At 44.2% G+C, this 18381-nt stretch overlaps 1 protein-coding gene across 2 annotated transcripts in view; it reads left to right on the top strand.

Annotated features, from left to right (window-relative positions):
- Positions 1-18381, top strand: part of CORO2B (coronin 2B) — a 67462-nt gene that overhangs the window by 44142 nt on the left and 4939 nt on the right. For both annotated transcript variants that reach the window (XM_060755387.2, XM_060755388.2), the window contains exons 3-11: positions 8072-8188; positions 11376-11525; positions 12340-12504; positions 13517-13633; positions 14076-14180; positions 14317-14413; positions 15716-15828; positions 16682-16772; positions 17028-17167. In XM_060755387.2, the coding sequence (XP_060611370.2) occupies positions 8072-8188; positions 11376-11525; positions 12340-12504; positions 13517-13633; positions 14076-14180; positions 14317-14413; positions 15716-15828; positions 16682-16772; positions 17028-17167 (1095 nt within the window). The remainder of the gene's footprint in view (positions 1-8071; positions 8189-11375; positions 11526-12339; positions 12505-13516; positions 13634-14075; positions 14181-14316; positions 14414-15715; positions 15829-16681; positions 16773-17027; positions 17168-18381) is intronic.

The following is an 18381-nucleotide window of genomic DNA, read 5'->3' as shown; positions in this document are numbered from 1 at the left end:
TATGAGGAACGGCTTAAGGATCTGGGCATGTTTAGCCTGAAGAAGAGAAGGCTGAGAGGAGATATGATAGCCATGTATAAATATGTGAGAGGAAGCCACAGGGAGGAGGGAGCAAGCTTGTTTTCTGCTTCCTTGGAGACTAGGACGCGGAACAATGACTTCAAACTACAAGAGAAAAGATTCCATCTGAACATTAGGAAGAATTTCCTGACTGTGAGAGCCGTTCAGCAGTGGAACTCTCTGCCCCAGAGTGTGGTGGAGGCTCCTTCTTTGGAAGCTTTTAAGCAGAGGCTGGATGGCCATTTGTCAGGGGTGATTTGAATGCAATATTCCTGCTTCTTGGCAGGGGGTTGGACTGGATGGCCCATGAGGTCTCTTCCAACTCTAGGATTCTATGATTCTATGATTCTATGATCTACTCACATTTGCATGTTTTCGAACTGCTAGGTTGGCAGAAGCTGGGACTAACAGCGGGAGCTTAACCCGCTCCCTGGATTCGAACCACCAACCTTTCGGGCAGCAAGTTCAGCAGCTCAGCGCTTTAACCTGCTGTGCCACCAGAGGGCATAGTATTACATAGTGTTATTGTTATGAGTTGTCCTACTTCTGATACATCACTTTTATCTTGCTATGGCAGAGATGTTACATCTCTGACATGGGGACTACATAGATGCTTCCTGAATCACATTGTGGCGGAAATGCTGCCTTGTTCATGTTCCCAGTGTTTAGAACAACCCATGTTCAATGCACGCAATAACACAAATGCATAATACCTCTCTAACTGGAGCCTTCAAGTGAACATGGTCACAGTAGATGCAAATATCTAACCTCTTTGTGAGAAGGACTTTGCACAATTGTAAGATCTCATACAGGCCTGGGCAAACTTGGGTCCTCCAGGTGTTTTGGACTTCAACTCCCACAATTCCTAAGCCATTTACTTAAGCAGCTGAAAAGGAAGGGGCCTGAGGCTGTTAGGAATTGTGGAAGTCCAAAACACCTGGAGGAAAGACCCAAGTTGGCCCATGCCTGATCTAATAGAATGTGATTTTGAATGTTGAACTACGGCTCTGTGAGACTGGAATTTGAACCCAAAGCTACCAGAATTCCCTCTAAAAACATAGCCAGAATTCCAGAAAAGTAGCATTTCTATCCCTTCTGATGCAGAATAGCTTCCAACCTCTTGACGAAAGCGTCAACACTCTTGGTTCCCCGCTTTTGTAAGCTGCACCAAAACTGTTTTGGCCCAAAAATGGCTTTAAAGGTCATTTTAAATATCTATATTTAGATCCAGTTTTTAAATCAAGTCAGGACAGCAACAGGCCCGCAGAAAGAGATGCCCGTGGATGAGCCCTGGACATTTCCGCAGCTGCTGGGACACAACAATGGGCCATTGTGGATCAGCCGGAATGGCAGAAGCGTCCAGAAGGAGAAGCTGGGAAGCGCCTTGTCTTTGGCCTGGCAGAAAGGTCAGCCTGTGCCTCGTCCCCATAGAGAACAATGGGGCAGCAGAGGGAGAAGAACCCTTCCTGCCCTAGGGAAGAAGGGCCTGGCTTGAGAAGCTGAAATATGAGCCAAGAGTGTCACGCGACGTCTAAAAAAGCCAATGCAATTCCAGACATCATTTAGAAGAGACCACCAGCTGAACTTGAGACTGTTGCAGCAATTTTTGGAATAATAATAATAATAAGCTTCCAAATGTGGGAAATCAATCAGCTTTTAATTTTAGCATTCTGCAGAATGGAATAAAAATCGTATTATGTAGTGTTATAAACAATAATGTAGTAAAATGGTGTACTTATGTCCAATGGCAAAAATCAAGGTGTATTCTTTGGGGTTTAGGGGTAATGTTTTCAAGCCATGGATGGCAAATCTATTGATAAGGGAATTGAATCATGTGGGTGAGTGTCTGTTTCTCTACCTACCTACCTATCTGATATATTTTGCTATTTGTGGAGCATTATGCAGTATTCCCTTGAAGGAGCTGGGGGTGGTGACGGCCGACAGGGGGCTCTGATCTGGGCTGGTCCATGAGGTCACAAAGAGTCGGAAAAGACTGAAAAAATGAACAACAATGCAATATTCTGCCCTTGGCCATGCACAAGAAATGGCGCCCATGCTGTACCCTTTCCTCCACAATTTCCTGCCTGCAACTTCTTCCCGCTTTCCATCTCAAGGCTGTTGCAAAATGCAAAAACACCACTTTGTGACTTGAACGCTGGGCATTTCAGTGCATGCATTTCATCCTCCCAACAGTGCCATCTATGCACACATGCATGCCGTTTGGCTTTCGGGCCTCCAACTAAACATGGCCAAGGATGCTTAGAAACCATGCATCTTTGACTGGGAGGAAGAACAATGAGAAGAAAACAAAGGAAAGGACACTGTGGATCTGGATGTTGGCATCGTCTTTCGCTGCCTAGTTTCCTTCCTTAAAATGGCCCTGATTTATTTATCTTGTCAGAAATGAATTGAGGGTACAGTTATAATGTATTTAAAAACACAAACCAAGTTAAAAACCTGGCATTATACTAAATGTCCTTTGACCAGTAGTGCCTCTGGTGTTGCTGTAAGAAGGTCCTCCATTGTGCATGTGGTTTGCTCTTCTCCACACTTGCATGTCATGGACTCCACTTTGTGGCCCCATTTCTGAAGATTAGCTCTGTATCTCATGGTGCCAGAGAACAGTCTGTTCAGCACCTTCCAAATTGCCCAATCTTCTATGTCCCTACAAGGGAGTCTCTCATCTGGTAACAGCTATGGATTGAGTTTCTGGGTTTTAGCCTGCCACTTTTGAACTCTCGCTTGCTGAGATGTTCCTGTGAGATCTCTGTAGATCTTAGAAAGTAGTTTCTTCATTTAAGGCATTGGCGTGCTGGCTGATATCCGAAATGAGGATGGGCCTTAAAACGAGGCATTTGCAGAGGAGGTTGCACAAGAAAGGCCCACCTGGCAGATGGGGGCAGAGATAAGGGAATAAGCTCCTTGCTTTGCCTCCCAGCTGTTCTTGCCTTCTGGCTGCAGCCAAATGACCTCAATCCAAAATCCAAGGCAGGAGAAGGGTCTCTTTGGTATTCGTTTTGGACAGGATACACTTCTGAAGACAATGTGCTGGTCAGTGCGCAGCAGTCCACGTATCTGCCACAATGTGAGGCATTGGCAAACTGGTGTCAGATCTGATCATGAACTAATTTATGCAACACGTTATTGCATGAACTAATTTACACTATGCAACACGTTATTGGCCCCGGTGGCATAATGGATTAAATCCTTGTGCCAGCAAGACTGATGACTGACAGGTCAGCGGGTCAAATCCAGGGAGAGCGGGTTGAGCTCCCTCTGTCAGCTCCAGCTTTCCACGCGAGGACATGAGAGAAACCTCCCACAGGGTGGTAAACATCAAACATCCGCGTGTCCCCTGGGCAACGTACTTGCAGACAGCCAATCCTCTCAGACCAGAAGCAACTTGCAGTTCTCAAGTTGCTACTGACACACACAAAAAAATGCAACACGTTTTTTGTTCCTGGCTTATAAATGTCATTTCCTAATTGGTTCAATCATAAAACATGAGGAATGTGTATGACACTGCCCAAACTTTGTTTTGGCAGAACATCCTGCTATTGCACATTTTGCTCTAGTTTTTCAATGAATATCTATCTCATCATTGAGTCTCAACTAATTCAGCCTAGTTTGTGGCAGGCAAGAAAATGAAGTTTCTGGAGCAGAACAACCACTTTCAAAGTAAGGACCACACAATTAAACAGGAAATAACACTTTCAAACCAGGAACAGAACATTTTTCAAATTTTGTTACAAAGTGTAATGGGACAAGGATAACAATCACAGAGTCAATTACATCTTGTTTGCTACCCAAAGCTTTACTTTGCAGGGTCCGGGTGCACCTTGCATCTCACTGCTGTGTGAGAACAATGCTGGCTGTGAAGCAATCACAAACAGGCAGCTAAAGCGGTGTCAAGTTGCATTAATTCTGCAGTGCAGACGTGCCCTTTGCAACGTTTCTGTCAAGTTCATGAAAGCTACGGCTTTAATCTGTTGTTTGTTTCCTCTCTCTCTCTCTTTTTGCAAGTACGGCTTACCTTTGCTATGAATGTTTACAAAACAGTGCTCTTGGAAAAAGTCCAAACTATGAAGACTTTGAACTGCAGGCTGTTTTGCCATTTAAAAAAAAATCTAAAAAGAGAACAGAGTGCAGCTATAATGCAAGGATGAGGATTAATGGGCGCTTTCCTAATTGCAGCAGGGATTAGGGCTGTTGTTCTCGGAGCAAAAAAGAAACCTGGAAAGTGGAAAGAGGAAGCATGGCACCCTCTTCTGGCCACCGTTTGGTTCCATTTCCCCTTGGAAGTGGAAAAATGTCGCCAGGTTTGCTATATGATAGGTCCCTATGTCCATCCAGAATACATTCCCAGACTTCACGTGGATTGGCCAAACTGTGGATAATAGCGAACCCAACTGAAATGAAGGGCTTCCAGCCCAAGAGGACATCAAAAAATGCCTGGAGAGGACATATTATGTCAGACATTGATCAGGGGATACCCAGATGTTCTGATGTTTTGCCATCCCTGTGGGAGGCTTCTCTCATGTCCCTACATGGGAAGCTGGAGCTGACAGGGAGAGCTCATCCATGCTCTCCCTGGATTTGAATCTGCGACCTGTCGGTCTTCAATCCTGCTGGCACAAGGGTTTAACCCATTGCACCAGTGGGGGCTCCTAGATTACATGATAACATGAAGCTGTGGATACTGGTCTTCTGGTTCTTGGTGTGATACTTTATGTCAGGGGAACATGAATCCGGTGGATCCAATGCCTTCCTTGCCCATGATCTGTCACTCAAGTGATGGAGCATGAGTTAATGCTCATGGAGTCGCATGGCTCTTGTGCCAGGCTGCCTCCTTCATGAATTGCGAAATTTCACAAATGCACATTGTGCATAAATCCAGAGCTGTGCAGCAATATGCAAACAACTCCAGGCTTGACAGTACAAAATCTCTTTACCAGACTACCTGTCCGAACGTATCTCCTGTTACGAACCATCGCGAAGTTTAAGATCTTCAGGAGAGGCCCTGCTCTCGATCCCACCACCATCGCAAACGTGGTTGGTGGGAATGAGAGACAGGGCCTTCTTGGCAGTGGCCCTCCCTCTGTGGAACTCTCTCCCCGGGGACATCAGGTTGGCTACCTCCCTCCTGTCCTTTAGAAGAAAATTGAAGACTTGGCTTTGGAACCAGGCATTCGATTAGTGGACAGCGGCAATTGGAAAGAAGACTTGGATACTGCAACACTGAATTAACTCCAGACTTGGATTTGGTTTTAACTGGCATGACTAATCTAGTGTTCTGATGAATTGTTTTTAATGTTTTAATGTATTTGTTGACTATTTATATGATGATAACATCATACGATGTTAATGTGAGGCCACCCCTTGGGAGGAGAAGGGCGGGTAAAAGCGTATGAAATAAATAATAAATAAATTTATGCTTGAGACAAGAATATACAGCAAGAGTTTGATCTACATGCAGAAAGGCATTGAGGTCTGTGTGTGTTACCAACAGGATGCCAGAACTGATTGATGGATGATTAAGTGATTGATGTCTTCTTTGTGCCTCTATTAGGTTCTGAATTGAACGTCATTCCTTTTCAAACAACACAGAGATGTCTAATCTTTACACTGCCTTTCGCATTGTGTTTGGTTGCTAATGTGGCAACCTGCAAATGTGGAAGCATTTTCCTTAGAGGCATTGAAACAGAGGCTGGATGGCCATCTGTTGGGGGTGCTTTGTGCTTTTCCTGCATGAAGGCAGAAGGGGGTTGGACTAGATGATCCTTGGGGTCCCTTCCAACTCTATGATTTTATGGGGACACATGGCTCGAGAGCAGTATGTGTGAAAAAGATCTTGGAGTCCTCATGGACAACAAATTAAACATGAGCCAACAATGTGATGTGGCGGCAAAAAAAAAAAAAAAAAACAATGGGATTTTGGCCTGCATCAATAGGAGTCTAGTGTCTAGATCCAGGAAAATCCTGCTCCCCCTCTATTCCGCCTTGGTTAGACCACACCTGGAATATTGTGTCCAATTCTGGGCATCACCATTGAAGAGAGATATTGACAAGCTGGAATGTGTCCAGAGAAGGGCGACTAAAATGATCAAGGGTCTGGAAAACAAGCCCGATGAGGAGCGGCTTAAAGAGCTGGGCATGTTTAGCCTGAAGAAGAGAAGGTTGAGAGGAGACATGATGAGAACCATGTATGAATATGTGAGAGGAAGTCATAGGAAGGAGGGAGCAAGCATGTTTTCTGCTGGCCTGGAGACTAGGACACGGAACAATGGCTTCAAACTACAAGAAAGGAGATTCCATCTGAACATTAGGAAGAACTTCCTGACTCTGAGAGCCGTTCAGCAGTGGAACTCTCTGCCCCGGAGTGTGATGGAGGCTCCTTCTTTGGAAGCTTTTAAACAGAGGCTGGATGGCCGGGGGTACTTTGAATGCAATTTTCCTGCTTCTTGGCAGAATGGGGTTGGACTGGATGACCCATGAGGTCTCTTCCAACTCTATGATTCTATGATTCTGTGCAGGCCTAAAACTATAGTCAAAATCTTGTTGTCATCTTGCATGCATTCCCAACAGAAGCAACTGGATATTATTTGTGCATATAATTCAGAATATTCAGTACGATTTTGCAAAGAGTAACGTTGTACATTGGGTGCTGTTGCACTTTCAGATGACCCTGTTCATTGTGCATAGATGTGCATTTGGTATCTTGGTTCATTTCACAACATTGCCATGCAACACAAGGATGGAGTAGTACAATGAATGAGGTTATTTCCTCTAAACAGACCTGATGTAGGGCCACAGATGGTGCTTCCTTGGTGTAGACTCAGAGATCAGTCCTCTTTCTTCCAAAGGCCAACTAGATGAATCTCCACAAATGCATGTATAAATGCGCAGAGCGTCCCCTTTGCTCCCCAGCAACAGGAGTCCTGGAGCATCATTAACCAACAGGGGGAAATAAATGGGAGGAAATAGGTCAAGAGATTATGGGGAAGTGGAGGGGGAGAGGGATTATTGCACATCTGCTTCTTGCAGAATAGCCTTCTCATGCAATGTAACAAAGGTTTCCACAGAATGACTGTTTGAAGGGCAGAGACTGGGTTTTCCATTAGGAGGGAGCAAATCCCCTCATGAGTCACAGAATCATAGTGTGGGGAGAGACCCCACCCCCCGTCTTACTGCCAGAAGGCACAATCAAAGCTCTCCTCACAGATGGCCATCCAGCATTCTGCTTTTTATGTGTGTCATGAGCGACTTGAGAAAGTGCAAGTCATTTCTGGTGTGAGAGAATTGGCTGTCTGCAAGGATGTTGCCCAGGGGACGCCTGGATGTTTTACCATCCTGTGGGATGCTTCTCTCATGTCCCCGCATGAGAAGCTGGAGCTGACAGATTAGAGCTCACCTTCCCGGATTGGAACCTCCAACCTTTCGGTCAGCAGTCCTACCAGCACAAGGGGTTTAACCCATTGTGTCACCAGGGTCTCCATTCTGCTTTAAAAACTGCAGAGAACGAGACTCCATTACAGTACTGAGCAGTTGGGACCCCAAAGGCCATCCAGTCCAACCCCCTTCTGCCAGGCAGGAAGGCACTATCCAGTCCCTCCCAACAGACAGCCATCCACTCTAAATAAAGACCCCCAGAGAAGGAGACTTCACCAGACTCCAAGGAATTATATTCCATGGCTGAACAACTCTTACAGGTGGGAACTATTTGGAAAGTTCTCAATAAAAATTATTTTAAAAATAAAAATAAATTAATTAAAATAACTTAAACATGCCAATGACAGTGACAATAACAAATATCAGGCCTAATGGAAATGGTTTTAATTTTTTGTTCTCTGTGAAAGTTTGTGCTCTTCAGTCATCTTAACAGGTGGATAGTTATTAAAACATAACTTTTGACTAATCAGTGCATTTGTATATTGAATGCATACCTGGCCTGTATGTTGGGTTGTGTTTTTCAAGGAACTGGCTGATTCTGATGTTCTTTTGCCTTCTGCAGACCGGCCGGATTGAGCCCAACTACCCCAAAGTGTGTGGCCATCAGGGCAACGTGCTCGACATCAAATGGAACCCTTTCATTGAAAATATCATCGCCTCCTGCTCAGAGGACACCTCAGTAAGTGGCCAGCACCCACATTTTGGAATGGAAAAACAGCTTTTGAAATAGTGTTAAAAACAAGAGCAGAGGAAATGCTCAGAAGCCGTGTTTGGGTTGCTTCATCATTATGTTTTGAACAGAATTGCCATAGCTTTTCTTATTTATTATTATTTATTTATTTACAGTATTTATATTCCTCCCTTCTCACCCCGCAGGGGACTCAGGGTGGATTACAATGTACATGTACATGGCAAACATTCAATGCCATAGACACGCAACATATATAGACAGACATTCAGAGGCTGTTAACATTCCAGCTTGTGGCCACCAGGGGAGCTGTTGCTTCCTCATTCTTTGCATGTTTCCTGGAGATTTTTATGGCCTCATAAATCCGTTAAATTAGCCTCCTCACAAAGTGGTACCTAATTTTCCTACTTGACAGATGCAACTGTCTTTCGGGCTGCAAAGGTCGACAGCAAGCTACACAATTTTGGTCGGGAGCTCACTCCAACCTGGGCTGGCTTCGAACTCATGACCTTTTGGTCAGTAGTGATCTTAATCTTAATGCAGCTGACTCCCAGCCAGTTGTGCCACAATCCCGGAATCCCTTTCTTATGGAATGTTCTCCCACCCTGGACATAATTCCACAGATATGTAAGCCCCACTTGCCTAGTTTCCAACAGACCTCACAACTTCTGAGGATGCCTGCCATAGATGTGGGTGGAACCATTCCTGCCAGAGATGTAGGTGAAATGTCAGGAGAGAATGCTTCTGGAACATGGCTAGACAGCCTGGAAAGCTCACAGCAATCCACTGTTCAATGTCCCTTTCACACTCCATTTACTCCAAGGCTGTATTCTACGGGAGACTGGGATATGTAGTTCTAGCTTCAAGCTGAGAATTCAAAATGCCTCGCAGAACTACAAATCCCAGTCTTTGGTAGGATAGAGAGATAGCAGTGAAAGTGGGAAGTGTGTAAAATGACTTCTAAGAACATGTTTGAGCAGATTTGTCGCCTGAATGATGCCAAGCAGAAACCATTGGGATTCCAGTATCTCTTGGTATTCAGTGTGGATAAACAAGGGATGGATAGCTCATTCCCCATTTGGAACAAAGGGTGCCTCCCTTCCTTCCATGCAAACTCCTCCTGGGCTGCCTTCCCAGGAAACCTTAGGCTTGGCTTTTTGGAAAATGGGTGTCTTCTCTTTGTCCTGCCCTCCCTCTTCTCTTCCTCTGTTTCTCTGCCTCTCTTTTCCCTCCGCCTGCCGCTCTCTCGAGTTTCCCTGCAACCTTCACAAGGTCACCTGCCTCTTTAAATGCAGCAGAGAAAAGGTGGGGTTGGGAGGCAGCATTACACTACGTAACACAATTTCTGTTTCTGTGTTCTCAATGTCATTTCCTAATTGGTTCTGTTATAAAAACATGGAAAATGTTTATTAAATTGCAAAAACTTTGTTTATGCAGGAGGGACATCCTGCTATAGCATATTTTACTCTAGTTTTCCCATGAATGTCTCATCATTGAGTCTCAACCCATTCAACCTAGTTTGTGGCAACCGCAAAAACAAAGTCTCTGGAGTAGAACAACTACTTTCAAAGAAAGGACCATGCAATTAAACAGGAAACAACACTTTAAAACCAGGAACAGAACATTTTTCAATTTTTGTGACATAGTGCAGTTGTTTACATAAAGCTCGGTGATCTATAGGTTTTTACCAATAACAACAACAACAACAAGATCCCAAATTTAGACTCTGCAAGGAAGCAGATGAAACAATAGATCACATCCTCAGCTGCTGCAAGAAGATCGTGCAGATGGAATACAAGCAGAGGCACAACACCATTGCTCAGATGATTCATTGGAACTTGTGCCACAAATAACTGGTGGGATCACAAGGCAGAAAAAGTTACAGAGAATGAACATGTCAAGCTACTCTGTTACTTCTAAATTAAGTCAGACAGAGTTTTGGAGCACAATATTCCTGACCTCACAATCGAGTTAAAAAACAAAGTATGGGTTGTTGGTGTTGCAATCCCAGGTGACAACAGGATTGAAGAGAAACAACTGGAAAAGCTTACATGATATGAGGATTTAAAGATCGAACTGCAAAGACTTTGGCACAAGCCAGTCAAGGTGGTCCCAGTAGTGATCAGCACACTAGGTGCAGTGCCTAAAGACCTTGGCCTGCACTTAAACACAACTGGGACTGACAAAATTATCATCTGCCAGCTGCAGAAGGCCACCTTACTGGGATCTGCACACATTATTCGCCGATACACCACAAGGTCCTAGGCACTTGGGAAGTATCCGACATGTGATCCAATACAACAGCCAGCAGAGTGATGTTGTCTGCTGTGGACTCATCTTGATGTGTTTCAAATAATAATAATAATAATAATAATAATAATAATAATAATAACAATATACTTTATTTATATTCCGTTCTGTCTCCCCGGGGGGACTCAGGGCGGATTACAGAACACATATACGCCAAACATTCAATGCTGTTATACAATTAACAAGGACAGACAATACATAAACAGAGGTAAAGGCTTTCCCACCTTTTCCCATTTCTGGCATCTGGAGGCTGTGCTCTACTCTGGCCACGGGGGGTGCTGTTGCTCCATCTTGAATGCCGAGGAGCTTTTTGTCATCTGTAGACGTCCTCCCAATCAAATCTTTAGCATGTCCTTATGGTCACCTTTTAGTACCTCCCCGCTTTAAAGCGGTACCTATTTATCTACTCACATTTCTGTTTTAGATTGGTTAGGTGAGCAGAAGCTGGGGCTGATGGTTAGTGCTAATCCCAACCCAGGCTTGAACTGCCAACCTTTCAATTGGCAGGATTTTCTGCAGCCTAGCAATTTAACCCACTGTGCTAAGCATGGCCCATCACTTTGGCTGATCCACCCTGCAGACTGGGGATAATTGCAACCCAACTGCTCTGAGGCTGGGGAAAGGTTAGAGGATATTTCAAGTCAGACATCATTGAGCTGTGGTGTTGGAGACCTGGGCTCTAATGCACACTCAGCAGCTATAGAATCCTAGAGTTGGAAGGGACCTCAAGGGTCATCTAGTCCAACCCCCTTCTGCCAGGCAGGAAAAACACAATCAAAATTTCCATGACAGATGGCCATCCAGCCTCTGTTTTAAATACAGATAAAGACCCCATTTGGCCTCACCATTTGCTCTCTGTTTCTTCAAGGTCCGGATATGGGAGATCCCGGAGGGGGGCCTGAAGCGCCACATGACAGACAGCGTCCTGGAGCTCTATGGACACAGCCGGCGCGTTGGCCTCGTCGAATGGCACCCAACGGCCAGCAACATCCTCTTCAGCGCTGGATACGACTATAAGGTCAGTGGGGCAGAGGCCTCCTTCTCCTCCTCCATTCTATCCACATGGCAGACTTAAACTGGTTTAATAGATGCTCAGTTTTCCCCTTTGAGAACCTCAATGACATGGGAGGAAAGGGGGGAAAGCTTTGCAGCCTAGACAGTTGTAGTTTACTTTAATTCTTCTTCTTCTTGAAAAAAAGCCTACACTTGGAATGGCAGAAAACACAGCATGACCTCCATATCTATGGAGACAATCGTGGATAATAGTGAACAAACAACTTGCAGTCGACCTGTGCCAGAGGAACTAGGAAATGCCTAGAGAGGGCATTCATCTGAGTCTTTTGTAGGGATGATGGAGATGACGCTTTTGTGAAAAAAGAGGAGACTCAACACATGTCATTCTTCATACACAGAAGAGAGAATTGTAATACCGTGTATTCTTTATATACAGGCTGTCCCCAAGTTACAAACAACATCGGTTTTGTAGGTTTGTTCATAAATTGAATTTTTTGCAAGTCAGAAGAGGTACATTTTTAAAGTGGAACTCCAGCCATATAGTTTTGGATAGCATAGGAAAGGGTTAGGGTTAGGTTTCTTTCTCCCTCTTCTGTGCAGCCATTAAAGCCCTTCCAACCAAACATTAAGAGCAATAGACCCAACAAGAAATGAAGGTGCCTCAGTTTGGCCCAGATCCTATCCCTTGCTTCACCTGGACTTTAGGTTTCTCCCAGTTATCCCTGACCTTCTCCATGTGAGCATTTCACCTGATGTGGAAACAACAGCCATCCGGTGCAAACGGTGATGATCCATATCCTTTCTCTTCTGATTCACAGATCCTCATCTGGAACCTGGATGTCGGGGAACCCGTCAAGATGATCGACTGCCACTCGGACGTCATCCTCTGCATGTCCTTCAACACGGACGGCAGCTTGGTTGCCACCACTTGCAAAGACAAGAAGCTCCGGGTCATCGAGCCACGCTCTGGGAAGGTCCTCCAGGTCAGGCATTTCTCTTTTAGGATTGAGAAAGCTACTTTTTAGAAATGAGAAAATGGGGCACTTAGTGTATTGCAGGGGTCGGCCCATAGGGTCTGCTAGGAAGGTTACCATTTCCATTGTGCCATTCTCTCTGATTCCCCCAAGTGGCTAGTTCAGATATTGCACCTTGGAAACCTTGAGAAAATACAAAAGGTTGTCAAAGGCTTTCGTGGCCAAAATCACTGGGTTGCTGTGAGTTTTCAGAATGCTTCTGCAGCATGGCCATACAGCCTGGAAAACTCACACAGCAACCCAAATTCAAAAGGTATTGCTAAAGAATCCAAGGTTCATGCACTCTGTCCTTCTCCTCCATCTTCCTCTTCAGATCATTTACATCAGTCAGCACACTCATCCACATCCACACACAAACCAATGAATGACAGACAATATTTTCACATTCACTCCAGCTTAGTGCTACGGAAAGCAACTAGTTACCTAAATAATTCAACGTAAATTATTTCCCCTTCACTTTTAGAGAGGTCTTGGGATTACATTCCTCTTTTCCAGGTTCGATGATGCGGCCCTCCAGAGGTTTTTGGATTGGGCTTCTAGCATCTCCTTGCCAGTATTGCCTGTATTGAGGAATGCTGGAAGATGGAACCCAAGAAAACATGGAAGTCTGTGTCATCCAGAAGGAGCATTTTTAAGGAAATAGTTCAAGCCACCCCAAGACCGTCTTTGTAGCTTGGCAAAACCTGCCGAAACACATCTAAATGTGTCACCTTCAGAGAAATCGAAATGTCAATGGGGAGAATAGAAGGAATGTGCAGTGTACTGTAGTCAACGCATCAGGGAGTGGCGCATCTATTCACAATTTTAATCATTTATTCATCAGACGTCTTGGGTGAAAAGCTTTGAAGTCCTGGGAAGTCTTGAACGGCAGATCTGAAGAAATGTGGCCTTTAATACATTGTCTGCATTGGCACAGAAAGGGAGGAAGCAGTAAAAAAGTGACTCTGTCTTGTCTTTCCAGGAGGCAAACTGTAAGAATCATCGTGTGAACCGGGTGGTCTTCCTAGGGAATATGAAGAGGCTGCTCACCACGGGGGTCTCGCGGTGGAACACGCGGCAGATCGCTCTTTGGGATCAGGTCCGAACATGGCTTTTTTCTGTCTTTGCCCATTATTTGCATGGAACCGAGGGCTCTCTTTCCCCCAAGTGGCCACTTCAGATACTGCACCTTGGAAAGGCTAAAGATATAGTACAAAGCAATCCTTCATATTATTAATAATAATAATACAGTACATAGAAGTTACATGCGTGATCCTTCCTTCTCCTGTTTCTCATATTGTTCAGGCTGTGTCATCACATATACTCACTCAATTATATGTATTTGTATAGCATTTATGTGCTGCCTCTCAATTCACAAAGGCCACTGATATGATGTTCAATCAATATAAAGTATTAAATGCACAAATGTCTTGCTCCTGAAAATGCCGAAGAACCTTATATTGGCAGGGAAATATATAACGATGGTTATTCTTTCCTTCCATGTTTCTGTCTTTCTATCCATTTCTGTGCGACTTCTACAGGAAGACCTCTCCATGTCCTTAATCGAAGAGGAGATTGACGGATTGTCTGGCCTGCTATTCCCTTTCTATGATGCCGACACTCACATGCTGTACCTGGCAGGAAAGGTGAGTGCTTCGGAAGTCAGGGCAAAGGCACCTCCTGTTGTTGTCAGTAGTCTTGGATAGAGTGGTTAGCGATGCTCTTTTTATGGTTCATGGCGGCATTTCAATCCCTTGACCTTCTTTCCGCTCTGCTTCCCAGGGAGACGGGAACATCCGTTACTACGAAATCAACACAGAGAAGCCATATTTCACGTACCTCATGGAGTTCCGCTCCGCAGCCCCACAGAAAGGCCTCGGTAAGTCTGCCCACTGTTTGTGCCAGTCTTGGGGTGCAGCTGCAAGGAGAGGCATTTCTCCCCTTGCTAAGGCCCTTCGAGCCATTTCCAGCCCATGAGGAACATATTGGGTTTTCTTGGGCTGAGAGAGTGTGGTTTGTCCAAGACCACCCAGTGGAGTTTCCATGGCCAAACAGGAAATTGAACCCTGCCCTCCAGCATCCTAGTTCAACCTGTGCTAGCTTTCTGCTTCCCTTTCAATGACTCCCTCTCTCCTAACTGGGCGGTCAAATCTGAAGGCATGAACTTTCTTCAGTCCTCAGGAGGAGAATCTTTGGGTGAAAGAAGGACCTAGAAATATATTTCAACACACAACTAAAGACCTATCTCTTCAATTTTAACCACAAATTCTAACTCGTATTCTATAGGTCTAGATGATTTTAATGTTAATGCTTAATCTTATGCCCATGTCTTTTAATGCATATCTTTTAGTGACCTTGTTTTACCTATGCATTTAAACTGTGTTGAACTGTACCTCAAGCCTTGAGGAGAGACAAGTAGCAAATCATAGAATCATAGAATCAAAGAGTTGGAAGAGACCTCATGGGCCATCCAGTCCAACCCCCTGCCAAGAAGCAGGAATATTGCATTCAAAGCACCCCTGACAGATGGCCATCCAGCCCCTGTTTAAAAGCTTCCAAAGAAGGAGCCTCCACCACACTCTGGGGCAGAGAGTTCCACTGCTGAACGGCTCTCACAGTCAGGAAGTTCTTCCTCATGTTCAGATGGAATCTCCTTTCTTGTAGTTTGAAACCATTGTTCAGTGTCCTAGTCTCCAAGGAAGCAGAAAACAAGCTTGCTCCCTCCTCCCTGTGGCTTCCTCTCACATATTTATACATGGCTATCATATTTCCTCTCAGTCTTCTCTTCTTCAGGCTAAACATGCCCAGCTCCTTAAGCCGCTCCTCATAGGGCTTGTTCTCCAGACCCTTGATCATTTTAGTCGCCCTCCTCTGGACACATTCCAGCTTGTAAGGAATATTATCCTGTTATTATTATATAGATATAAGTACAGAAATAGAGTCAGTGTGATTTCAGTGGACCAGGACTCAGGGATGCCAGGGTTCAAATCTAGCTTGGCCACAGAAACCCATGGGGTGGCCTTGGGAACATCCCATTCACTTTTCTCAATGATGATGGTGGTGGTAGAGCTGTAAGGAGGAGAACAGCATGGATGATGGGGGACTGATGAATGGGCATGCTTTTGTTGTGGTTTTATGGTATAAGAGGGGCTGACAGTCCCATCCTTCCACTTCTTTGCAGGAGTGATGCCCAAGCATGGCCTAGACGTGTCCATGTGCGAAGTGTTCCGCTTCTACAAGGTCATCACGCTCAAGGGCCTCATTGAACCCATTTCCATGATTGTGCCCAGGAGGGTGAGTGAGTGAGGCCCAATGCCTGTCTTCAGAGCGCAGAAATGCAACCTTCTAAGTAACTCTCATAGAATCATAGAACAACAGGGTGCTTGTTTTGTTACTCCTGTCTCTGTCAGGTTTTCCCCAAGATTGTCTCTGTAGCAATCTGCAGACAACACAAGAATAGTCCAGAGTCAGTCTAGAGTCAAATTACAAGTCAATCAGCAAAACAAGGGATTAGCAGTAGAGAAAATCATGAATGCGTTCCAAAGTCCCAAAGTCGATATATCTTAACAAACACAGTCTAAAGTATAATCCAAAATCCAAAGGTTAAATCCTAAAATCAGTCTCATCATTGGCTAGATCCAAGGAATCTCTCAAGGCCACAGCTCCAACAAATACGTTGCTGCCGGCAACTGACTGTTCCAAATCCCAGCTATTTATGCTGGTTCCCAATTGCTGCCCTTTTCTGCTAACGGTTGGACCTGCAAACTTGTATTCCTTCTCTCTGCAGATGCCACGACTCCATCCTGGTAGCATTACACAAATGAATAGTGGGTCCCATAACAGGAGGAAGCTGGGATAGGATGTAATTGGCAGTTATGTATCCATTTTACCATGTAATCAAAATATCATGGAGAGTTTTTGCTGAAATCCAGATAAATTACATCCACAGCATCCCCATCATCTACTTAACTGGTGACATGCAGGTTTTAGGTAAATGAGGTGATTCCTATCTCCTTGTTGATATTGATCTGCAATCTGGATGCCTTGCCTTCCATAGTATTCAACATCCTTCCTCGGTCATTGCTGGAGAAATGGGGAAAGTAACGGGTATTTGAAATAAGTTGTTTGTCTTCTTCCTTCCTTCCAGTCAGAAACGTATCAGGAAGACATTTACCCCATGACTCCAGGAACTGAACCTGCCCTCACTCCGGATGAATGGCTCAGTGGAACGAATAGAGGTTATTATTATGATTATATTTATTTACAAACATCCTAGAGGCATTTCACATATTAATGGACAACCTGAGCTGGACTTGGCTGCATCGCTGCCCTCTTATCTTCCATGTTCCGAACTGGAGTCGACCTGTTGAATCATTAGTAAGTCAACACATAGGTACATCCCAACATAATGGGTCGACTCTAGGAATAGTCCTAAACAACCAATCACATAATGTCACGTGTCGTTTGGCAATAATTGTCTCTTTCTTCCATAGATCCCATTTTAATGTCCTTAAAGGAAGGCTATAAGAAAGTTTCCAAAGTAGTTTTTAAGGCACCCATAAGAGAGAAAAAGAGTGTTGTCGTGAATGGGATCGATCTCTTGGAAAATGTGCCCCCCAGGACAGAGAACGAGGTAAGGAGCAAGTAGCTGTCCCCTTCATGTTAAATTCACACTCTCATTCCTAAGATTTTGTGCATTTACGAGGAACAAACAGTAGAAATAAGCAATCTGTCTTTCCCATACACATCTCCCCAAACGGTTTTGCTCTTGCCTACACAATATTGGCCATTCTCATTTTAAAAAGGGGTCTTCAGGTTTGCGTCCAAGACTTGGGTGCAGAGACAGCCAATCAAGCAAATATCTGTATGACATTGGCTGCAATGTACCAGGTTTCCTACAGATCTACTAAGGGTATCATTCACATTTCATTTGTGAGGTTTCTGAAGAATATCATAAGGAATTGTAAGGATTGCCAAAGTAATACATTATTACTATTATTATAGTAGTAGTATTACTCATACTGTAAGGAGAGGCAGGTATTATTATTATTATTATTATTATTATTATTACTACTACTACTACTACTACTACTACCACCACCCCCGAAACCATAAGGAGGTAATGATAATAATATAAGAAGAGGAACCAAACTGAAAGTAGAGAAAGGTAATTAATTAATTATTACCCAGCTTATAAAGAGAGACGGGTAATAAATTATTGTTGTTGTTATTATTATTATTAACCCACATCGTAAAGAGAGGCAGATAATAAATTATTTTGTTATGACCTTCACTGTTACACTATCCTTTTGCTGCTAGAATTTACAGATATATAGAGTGATGGTTTTATTCCTATCTCTCTCCTCCACATTTTGAATACACTTTGTATTTCAGTCTAAATTACGAGAAAGACAAATTGGAGAACTGTACTATGCTTTTTGGCCAACCATATAAAATCAAAAATGTAACTACGAGGCATTGTGCACTGTAAATCAAGAAGAGTAATAACCCAAGGGCCCCTGGTGGTGCAGCAGGTTAAACTGCCGAGCTGTGGAACTTGCTAAATCCTGGGAACGGGGTAAGCTCCCGCTGTTAAGCCCAGCTTCTGCCAACCTAGCAGTTCGAAAACATGCAAATGTGAGTAGATCAATAGGTACTGTTTCTGTGGGAAGGTAATGGCGCTCCATGCAGCCACATGACTTGGAGGTGTCTATGGACAATGCCGGCTCTTCGGCTTAGAAATGGAGATGTGCACCACCCCCCAGAGTCGGACACAACTAGACTTAATGTCAGGGGAAACCTTTACCTTGTAATAACCCAAGCCATTTCTTGTTCTCCTCAGTGAGA

Source organism: Anolis sagrei, chromosome 9 (genome assembly GCF_037176765.1).
Source record: "Anolis sagrei isolate rAnoSag1 chromosome 9, rAnoSag1.mat, whole genome shotgun sequence".
Taxonomy (NCBI): Eukaryota; Metazoa; Chordata; class Lepidosauria; order Squamata; family Dactyloidae; genus Anolis; species Anolis sagrei.
Note: the sequence above shows the minus strand (reverse complement) of the source record. Positions and strands in the feature narration are given on the sequence as shown.